At 39.7% G+C, this 10,680-nt stretch overlaps 2 protein-coding genes across 2 annotated transcripts in view; one reads left to right on the plus strand and one right to left on the minus strand.

Annotated features, from left to right (window-relative positions):
- Positions 1–9,405, minus strand: part of LOC110338288 (zinc finger protein 431-like) — an 11,893-nt gene extending 2,488 nt beyond the window's left edge. Inside the window, exons 1-3 of the mRNA XM_029532863.1 lie at positions 9,329–9,405; positions 960–1,086; positions 711–771 (exon numbers count right to left, since the gene is read on the minus strand). Of these exons, the coding sequence (XP_029388723.1) occupies positions 711–771; positions 960–1,086; positions 9,329–9,331 (191 nt within the window). The 5' untranslated portion in view covers positions 9,332–9,405. The remainder of the gene's footprint in view (positions 1–710; positions 772–959; positions 1,087–9,328) is intronic.
- LOC110338283 (zinc finger protein 54-like) overlaps positions 1–10,680 on the plus strand; it is a 91,818-nt gene that overhangs the window by 6,252 nt on the left and 74,886 nt on the right. The window lies entirely within an intron of this gene.

Here is a 10,680-nt window from a genome sequence, read left to right on the forward strand (position 1 = left end):
GTTTTTCCCCAACAACATTCTTTACTCTCTTTTTTTTTTTTTTTTTTTTTTTTTTTTTTTTTTTTTTTTTGTTTGTTTTATGGCTTCTTTTTTTTTTAAGTTTATTTATTTTATTTACATGAGTACACTGTAGCTGTCTTCAGACACACCAGAAGAAGGCATTGGATCCCATTACAGATGGTTGTGAGTCACCATGTGGTTGCTGGGAATTGAACTCAGGACCTCTGGAAATGCATTCAGTGCTCTTCCTCACTGAGCCATCTCTCCAGCCCCCATTCTTTACTCTCTTAAACTGCCACTCTCACTTAAACTTAGCAATGTATTTATAAGTATACAAGTAACACCAACTTTACTATAGAATAGTTGCTTATTAGATGAGTTTGAACATATACACCTATTTGATATATCTATCTTTTTCCATATGTGTGTGGTATGAGTCTAAATAGATTGGCAGTTCTACATAGTAGCTGCAATGTGGCTATGATTTAAATGGTAATATCTGTTAAGCCATTCCTTGTCTTCTTTCTTAGAGGAATGCCTCAAACACAAATCTGACACCTAACAATGACATACATGGATTTGTGAGACTTTAATAATCACCGATACACTTAAAGCAGTCATTTTTACATTGTTGCTCTTCTTTAAAACTTCTGTGACACATTAACATATGTTCAGAGGCATATTCCTACCAACTTGTGCATGAACCTCACCTTCCATGTTTCTTAGAATGTTGACAATGTTCTTCAGTATTATGGTCTTCCCAATTGTAGCCTAAAACACAGTACCAGAAGATGCATGATAAAGTAATGCAAATTGGGCAAAATTTAAGTTACTATCTTCACTGAACCTGATTTATTTACCTCATTTTCCTTATTCTCAATTGAAATTACAGAAGAACATCAAACAAAGAAACAGTGGTTCCTTTATTTCAAAAAGTGGAATGAAATTCAGGGTATTACCTAAAACAGTTAGGTTCCTGTAGGTCTCCAGCATCACATCTTTGTAGAGACTCTTCTGTGAAGGATCCAGCAAAGCCCATTCTTCTTGAGTGAAGCTCACATGCACATCATCATAGATCACTGTATTCTAAAATATCCCATACAAGTGTACAACAGAAACTATGATACTGACAACACTATACTTGTATGCTTCAATGACATTGTATTCATATAATTCTGGTGCTTTCCACACTTACTTCTTGACCCAGAAGTTCTAATGCAATCACTAAGTCATTTTAGAAGGAATTGAGTAATGAGGTGGACCTCTGTCATTTCTTTGCTTTTTGAAAAGAATATAGCATGGCAAGAAAAATGCCAATTACCAGACAGACAGAAAGACAGACACACACACACACACACACACACACACACACACACACACAAACACACACACACACACACGGGGGGGGGGGAGCAAACAGTACTCAGTACATACCAGAGAAATTGTATGAACATTGACTAACTACAAAAATGAAGGGCAAGTTGGGAAGCTGGGTATATTTACTCATGCCAGTCTTTAACCTCACCATTCAGGAGGCAGAGGCAAGTGTATCTCAGTGAGTTGTATGCCAGTCTGATCTATCCAGGAGAGCCAGGGGTACATATTCAGACCCTGTATCCCCTGGAAAAATCAATCAAACAAGAAAGAGAAAGAACTCAGAGGTTGATACCAAAGTTCCTACAAAGAATTATACATTAACTCCAGTTCTGTAGTCATCTTGTAGAATCCTAAAGTGTCCCGGTTTAAGCTGAAACATGAATGAGATCTTACTAAAAGGCAGTGAGTGAATGTTTAAACAGCTGCAAATGGACAGATGAAAATATTAGCAATGTAAATATTGATGCTAAATGAATAACATAGACTCAGCAGCGAAGAGCCCTTGCTGGTCTTGCAAATTGTGCTTAATTGTCAGTACTTAAAATGGGGCTCACAACTATCCAATACACCAAGTTATGAATTCTGATGCCATCTTCTGAGTACTATGAGGAACAAGCATACATGAGGTGTACATTCATGTACACAGGCAAAATAGTAATATCCATTTCTAAAAAATCAAAACAAATTACAACAGATAGGAAGAATTTTTGTGCACCTGCAATTCAATGACTCAAAAACCTCAGGCAGTAAAGCTCAGCCAGTAAGGATCAGGCAGTATTAATATTATGAATACAGACCATTCTAAGAAATAGAATATTCTCTCTCCCAAATTTCAAACTTCACAACGTGGATGAAGAGCAACAAAACAGAATATGCTTGACATGTACCAAAACCTACATTCCAGGACCATAAACAGAATATTATAAAAACAAACAAACAAACAAACAAAAAGCCAGGCAAGTGAGCCCAAATTTAATCACAGCATTCTGGGGCCAGAGTCAGGTGGACCTTTAAACTGGAGGCCTCCTTGTTCTATATACCTACTTTGAGGACAGCCAGGGCTACACAGAGAAACTTGGTCTTCAAAAACAAAAACAAATGCAACTAAATTATAAATATAAAACCACCAAACTCACAAAATAACTTAGCACTGAACAATTGCCTCTGCATCTTATGTGATTTAGTGATAGAGTCCATAAGGATGAAGACAAAATGAGAAAGAAGCAGACTGATCAGGTTCAACCACAACACAGTACCTGGACACACACAGGGGAAATGGGTAAAGTCTAATGATGCTAAAGTATCATCCCAAATAAGGGATCTAGGGGTTCCTTCTACAAAAACTTCTATTGAGAGTACTGAGTTGGCCAGAGCCAGGCTGGCTCCATGACAGGCTACAAACAGGCAGTTGGGAGACAAGGCCTAAGTTTCTGTTTCCCAGAACTGGAAAAGTCCAAAGCAAGTCTATTCCAGGAAAATCAACCATCACTGTCAGCCAATCAGGAGCTGCTCCCACCAGCAGGCCTGAGCAAAAAATAGTTCATCAGCAATGGTTCAAGAACATCCCCTGAATTCTCCAGAATGCTTCAGAACTTTACCGATTTCAAAGACACCCATACCTCTGGAAATAGAGCCAAGCAATAAAGACAAAAGTCACCTACCTACTCCTCCCTGGAATTTCCCAAATTGGCTTTAAATAGAGCTTGCAAAGCTTACATGTCTGTCTCTATTCTACTGAGTGGTAGACCCTTGCATGCTGGAATTCTGTAGAATGAAACACTCTCTGTTTTTACATACTATTTGAGTATGGGGTCTTCCTTCAGTGATTCTTGGACTCTAACATTATAAGTGTTAGAATTCTGTCTAAGCTTCAACCCAAAGTTCCTGGCAACAGACAGATATGCTCTTCCCTATAGTTACCTGACAGTAGCCAGGTAGGGCTGACTCACTATAAAAGGGGCTGCTTGCCCCCTCCTTGCTCTCTTGTTCTCTTGCTCTTCCCTTCTGGATTCTGCTCTGTTCCTTCATCCCTTCTCCAGTCCCTTCCCACCTCCCTTTCCATGTACTCATGGCTGAGTGAATACAGAGTGAAGGAAGTTTGGACCAAAGCAAGAATTCCCTCAGGGCAAACACTTAATCCTGTAGCTTGTTCTCAGGCACATGGGCCTCAGTTTCTTTCTTTCTTTCTTTCTTTCTTTCTTTCTTTCTTTCTTTCTTTCTTTCTTTCTTTCTTTCTTTCTTTCTTTCTTTCTTTTTTTGGTTTATTCCAGACAGGTTTCTCTGTGTAGCCCTGGCTGTTCTGGAACTCACTCTATAGACCAGGCTGGCCTCAAACTCAGAAATCCACCTACCGAGTGCTGGGATTAAAGGTGTGCAGCACCACACCTGGTGGGGCCTCAGTTTCAAAAGGTTTAGATGGGCCTATCCCTGCAACTTTTCACACATCTCAAGGTTTAGTTTCTTCTACTCCCTATATGCAGCTCTCCATGACAGGTGTCTCAAAGCTTAGGTTATCTCAATATTTCGTGCTCTCACAATTCAACTCAGCCTTCATCCAACAAGTTCGTGCAATACTCTCTTACAGCATACTCCCACATTGGGGCTATGACTGCCAAACATGGATGGCTGGGACAGTGACGAACTGAAACCACGAAGGAAGAATCCATGGCCTTAAATTTTGAATCTGTTTTGTTTCCAGAACTTGGGTGATCCTGCCAATTTTGGATTCTAAATTAAGATGAAACCTGCCATGCTTAAACCACCTCTGTAGCAGGTTTTGTATGAAGTTCCTTCCTGGGTCTAGGAATCACACTTCACACTGTATATTCCATCAGTTGAAGGCTTAGCAGAAGAGAGTGTTTCCCTTGGGGTAATTTCTTAGGCTTCCAGTCATGACAAGGACCTTGTCTGTAATGGTGAAAATCTCTTTAAAAATCCTTACCTCTGATTCAGTATTTGGCTGCCATCTCTAACTTCCCAGTGATGTTTTTCTCTACAAACTACAAACTTTGCATTTCTTTCTGCCTGACGTGTTGATTTTTTTTCATTGTAGTCCTGAATGGGTCACTAGTAACAATCATCCAACAGATTCAATATTCAATCTGAGAATACAGCCCATTATTTGTAACTCTTCAGTGCAGAGGCAGAATAAGAAGGACATGGCATCAGAACACCACACAAATCTCTAGCTAAAGTTCTCATGGAGTCTATTTTCTACGGAAATCCTATGACAAGACAGTCCCCCTGTCTGCACTACTCTCAACACACTTTTCTTCCAGGTCCTACAAGAACAGCTGATGTGGCTGGAGAGATGGCTCAGCGATTAAGAGCACTGACTGCTCTTCCAGAGGTCCTGAGTTGAATTCCCAGCAACCACATGATGGCTCACAACCATCTGTAGTGGAATCTGATGCCCTCTTCTGGTGTGTCTGAAGAGAGCAACTGTGTACTGACACACATAAAATAAATAAATCTTAAAAAAAGAAAGAAAGGAAAAAAAAAGAACGGCTGATTAAGTTCTGAGTACAGTTTTCTACACTGGTTGTCATATCAAGTCCTGATATTTTCCACATCCCTCCAAAAGAGAACATTTCCAGGTTCTGTCCAGCAGCAAAATCACCTTGTTGTTGTTGTTGTTGTTGTTGTTGTTGTTGTTGTTGTTGTAACTTGCTTTGCCTCTCTGCTGCTGTGATTGAATCCTCTAATCAAAGGAATCTTAGGACTTGTTTGGTCCTGTCAGAATCAAGCCTGGCATTTTAGGTCCTTAGGATAGAAACTAAAGCTTCATGAAAATGAGAAAAACAAAACAAAACAAAAAACAACCAACCAACCAAACAAACAAACAAAAACAAAATCCAAAACAAACAAGCAAACAAAATGGAGAAACATTTTTTCTGGGCATGCCCCCTCCATTGGTCACTGACGCTTAGCTACCTCTCTTACCCAGCCCAGGCCCACTTGTTTAGGGATACTACTACCCTCAGTGGAAGAGCCTTCCCACATCAATCATCATTCAAAACAATCTCTCACTGACACAGCATCCACCCATTTTGATGAGGGCATAGCTCATTGTAGGCTCCCTCACATGACTGTAGGCTCTAAAATGTTGACAACTGAAACTATTTAGGACAAAGAGACAATAATGTATCAGAAAGTTTTAAAAACCCAATTTGAATGTGTTTATCATATCAATCACTTAAGTAGCACAAAAAGAAAAATTTGATTGCAACAACTGAAAAACACAGATTTACCAAGAAATGAGGAAAGGCAAGCCTTTAAGATCAAGAAGAAAAAACTAAAACTGTTTCTCAAACTTCAAAAACTCAAGAACCTCACAACACTATGTAGTAAATTTTAAGACAAAAATAGGTGAAGGCCTATAATTTTCCAGAGAAGCAACAATATAATTAGATTATATTGAATAAAATCATACAATATAGATGACACAAATAAAAAGAGAGAAAAAGACAGACATATAATTCTTTTAAATATGATCTATAAATTTATAATAAAAAAATCAAAAAATTACAGTCAAGGACTAATCTGGTTCACTCTGTTTATCCTCTTTGGGAATAAGAGAAAATTGATTGGAAGTGGCAAAAGCCCAGTAAACTGGACAGAGGCAGCTTAAGGAATGGGAAAAGATTTTCTTTTAACAAAAACAAGATCTCAAGAAACTAGACTTACTCAAGCAAAAAATTCAAGTAAAAAACATAGTATAAATCTAAACAGAGAATTCTAAACAGAGGACTGTCAAATAGCTGAGAAAAACTTAAAAGAAATTTTCACCATCTTAGCCACCAGCAAAATGCAAATCAAAACTACTCTGAGAATCCATCTTACACACGTGAGAATGGCTAGGATCTACAATACAAGTGACAGCTCATGCTAGCAAAGATGTGGAGAAAGGGGAACAATCCTCCACTACTTGTGTGGATGCAAACTGATACAGCCACTAAAGAATACAGTATTTCCTCAGAATCATGGTTCTTCAGAAAACTGACAATGCATCAATCTCAGGACCCAGCTAAACCACTCTTGGGCATCAATCCAAAAGATCCTCCATCCTGCCCCAAGGACACTTGCTCAACTATTTTCCTAGCATATTTATTCACAATAGCCAGAAACTGGAAACAACCTAGGTGCCCCTTAACTGAAAAATGGCATCATGAATTTACATCAAGGGAATGCTACAAAAAAAAAAAAAAAAAAAAAAAAAAAAAAAAAACACCACTCCAAATGAGGTAAGCTGGATCCAGAAAGACACAGATCGTAAATATTCACTTATAAGTGAATATTACTTATCATGTAAATTATAATTAAGCTATACTCCATAAACTCAAACCCAGAGGGGGTAGATAAAGAGGAGGGATATAGAGGAAGTCATGGATCTCCTTCTAAAGGGGAAACAGAAGAGTTTCAGTGAGTAGAGTGCAGTTTGATGGGAATAGGAGTTGGAGGGACTGGTTGGGGAGGGGATGAAGGGAGAGAGTACAGTGCAGGGAGAAAAAGTTGGAATTAGGGGACAGTTGGGGTTAGTGTAAAAACCCAATGCAATGGCAACTCCTGGAATCTATGATGGAGACTCTAATGAGGACTCTTAATATTGGAGGATATGCAGTCTGAACTTACCATCCTTTGTAGCCAGGCAGGGCTTCAATGTTGGGAACAGGATACATTGAGTTGAGTTGTTGGCCAAGGATATCCCTTGGAGATCCTTCTACCATCTATGCTGATGCTAAGATAAAACCTGGCTCTTGGAAAACTGTCAGCAGGGTTCCATCAAGGAGGACAAATTCTACACAGTTTACTGAATGTAGAGGCCAAGTAAATACAGGCTTAGAGCCTACATCCCTATGTTCTAGACTCTTTGAGGACAAAAGGTACTCTACAGGCTACAGAAAAAGAAACCTGGACACCCACCTCCACCAACAAAACTCCAATACAGATTCTGTGTTTTCTGTCCTTCATTGTCTATTGCTACCTGCGGTGTAGACAAGATGGCTCAAGTACTCATATTCATCTGACAAATAGGAGTGTACTAAAGATGAAAATCATATGGGAGAAAGAATGGGTTGACACTGCTTAACCTGGAATTACATGTTATTTTATAACGAATACAGCACTGGCTGTGAGAGCCCTTTACACATGCATTAGCCTTTAGACTGGTATTGTCTTCATTCTGTTAGCACAGTGTCCCCCAAGACACCCAGTTTGTCTTCACCAAATGAGCACTGAAGTTATCCTCACATTTAGGTCACCATTAAAATAACGACAATGAACATGAGAATTCTGATACTTCTCAAAGCTAGTCTCAAGTGCATGAAGACTATACTGGGAAGATAGCTGGCATCCATGGCAATTCTGTCATTTTTATGAGAACTCAGTTCAAAGCGGTTGTGTAAGTGTGTAGGTATTATGTCCAAATGTATCAGAATACAGACATTAAATAGGTGCACTGTTACATCAACTATAGCAATATAACATGATTTTCATTACTTTTAGTTGATATCAGTGGAAAATCCTAACCTACTGCTGGCAGAGTTGATTGGATATGCTTACACACAATCCCATGTCACATCCAGATCCACTGTTCAATAATGGTCCGTGTTTTTCCACTCTTCTTGTTTTCTCAATTTAGTGAGTTATCGTTTATGTGACCCTAACAGTGTATTTATTTTCTGTCACTAAAAGTCTACATTAAAGTCCTCTTCCTATGACTTTGTACAGTATTTCACATCAGTTTCAGTTTCACACACTTACTGTTGTTTGCTAAATGAATGGCTTTGTGGAACTTCTTTACCTATTTATACAACTGCAAACAACACCATTAAAATGATGTTTTCAAAAAAAGAAACAAAGAAAAAGAAAAGACATAGGATGTGGAATGTGTTCAATTTGCAGCATTTAAAACAATCCAAAGAAAACTCCTAACGATTCATAACAAGAAAGCTGATTCCAAATCTATTTGCCATGTGAAAAAAACCTCAGAACTGTCAATAGGATTAGGAAGATAAAGTACACATTTTGGCATAATGTACCTTCCATACTTACCAGGAAGGTACAACAATCAGAATGTTTACAATACATATGAAAAACCAAGGGAATTCACAGAAAAAGACAAGAACATAAGCCCTAAAGTACTGGCAAGTTTTAATCTTAAGACCTAAGAAAACTGCACCAGGAAAAAATGTGACCTTGACAAATGTTCCCTGTAATCTCAAGTGTATACAAATTAAAAATAACACAGACTTCACAACTCCCACAAAAATAATTCAAAGTGAATCCTAAACTGTTATATTTCTGAATCTCCAGCTACTACTGACCTCGCTCACTTCCAAACAGTGAGGTCCATGCTCTAGAGCTCTCTCTCATGGAGGTGATCAGAAAGGGGGCTATGGCTCAGCAGCCCCCATTCCCACCCCCATGCCGCAGAAGCCAAGCTCCACAGGCAAATCTTTTTCCTGTTGCTCCAATGGACATTTCATTAGAGGATTCAAATGAGTAATTTTAAAACAATGTTATGATATATCCCTTTAACTTAAGGATTTAAAACATTTAATCAAAAGAAAAGGAAGGTCATTGCTCTGGGGAACAAGAGACTGGAGGCAAGGTAACCTGAGTCAATCCATCTTGTCCCAGAAACATTTTTCTGAAAGGGTGAAAATGTAGCTGTTCTAGAATTACTATGCCTTCCCAGGGGGAAATCACTCCACACACAATAATAGATTAATAATAAAAATAACCTCTTTAGTAGCTTGTATCCAAATCTTCTTTGTAGTGACATTTTGAGAATCCTGGATCCAGCCTGTGACTAGGACCACAAGGGACTTCACAGGAAGCAAAATAAGGTGGCCGCCGGTTCGCACCAGCAGATGAAAGACCCACCACACGAGCTCCCACAGCTCATCTCCCTGCTCTTCCCCATTGTTGGCAGTGACCTTGTGCTCACCATGTCGCAACTTCCACGAGCGCGCCTCTCAGCATCCAGCAGCCGGTCTCAGAGAACTTCACACAGAAACATTCAAACTTGCTCAGCTACAAGGCGCAACCTAGCTCTGCTACCCGGAAGAACCCGCCTACTCCTCTGAATGGCAGGTGCGCCTGGAGATCCTGACTGGCCAGTGATACTTGAGTGACATGAGCACCTCCACTAGGTTTAGAGTGCGCTGAAGGGGCACACCAGAGAGGTTCCCAGCCCAGTCCCAGCCCGTGGCCACTTCACGAGAGGGATGGAGATTTGCAATTCAGTATCACTCCCTGACCGTCCTCCTATAGCCTACCCTGCTGTCTTCCCACCCTGCCCTGGCAAGGACCTGCCACTCTAGTTTTCACTGCTCAGCCGCCTGCTCCTCCTCTTTGTGAACAGTGCCCCTGTGCTCACCAGGTCCTGACTTCAGAGACTGCCAGAGCTCCCATCAAAGCACTCACTAGGCACTTCTCCTTCCTCCTGGAATCAGGGTAGACAACTTGCCCAGCCCATTACTCAGCTTGTGGTGGAGTTATCAATCTGTCCCACAAGGGAAAGGGTGCCCAGAACAATAACTATTAAAGAGAGATTTTAGGAAACAGGGGCTTTATTTTTGTGGGTACATGCTGGCCAGGATCAGGTAAACTGCAGCTACTTCTCATCTGGTAGGCATGAGACAACCCTGGGAGAAAAGCAGGAAACATGACAAACACTGTGGAGCACTGATATTGTTAGCTGGCACATCTTTCTAAGTGGGAGGGCAATAAGACAAACCACAGCAGTATTAGTTCTCTAATTAGTAGCAGTGAAGTTTCGCTAGGTGAACAGAGCTGATAGTATTAATCTATGTATATAGTCAGTGGATTTAATTTTAATTACTAGTATGAGAACTTTCCAATTTCTTCATGAAGGCACTTAGTGCTATGAACTATCCTTAGTGCTATGCTATCGTTCATGTGACCCTGACAATGTATTCTGTGTCAGTAAAGTCTATACTAAATTGCTCTTCCTATGGCTCTGTACAATATTTCATATGAGTTTCAGTTTTACACATTTACTATAGTTTGCTAAATCAATGATTATGTAGAACATCTTTTACCCATTTATGCAACTGCAAACAACACCATTAAAATGGTGCATTTTTTTTAAAAAGATGTTTGATTTCTTTAATTTGCAACATAAATTCAATATGCTCCACACAAAATTCCTAACGATTTATAACAAAATAGTTCATTCTAATCCCAGCACTCGGGAGGCAGAGGCAGGCAGATTTCTGAGTTCGAGGCCAGCCTGGTCTACAAAGTGAGTTCCAGGACAGCCAGAGCTATACAGAG

This window comes from Mus pahari, chromosome 21 (assembly GCF_900095145.1).
Source record: "Mus pahari chromosome 21, PAHARI_EIJ_v1.1, whole genome shotgun sequence".
NCBI lineage: Eukaryota > Metazoa > Chordata > Mammalia > Rodentia > Muridae > Mus > Mus pahari.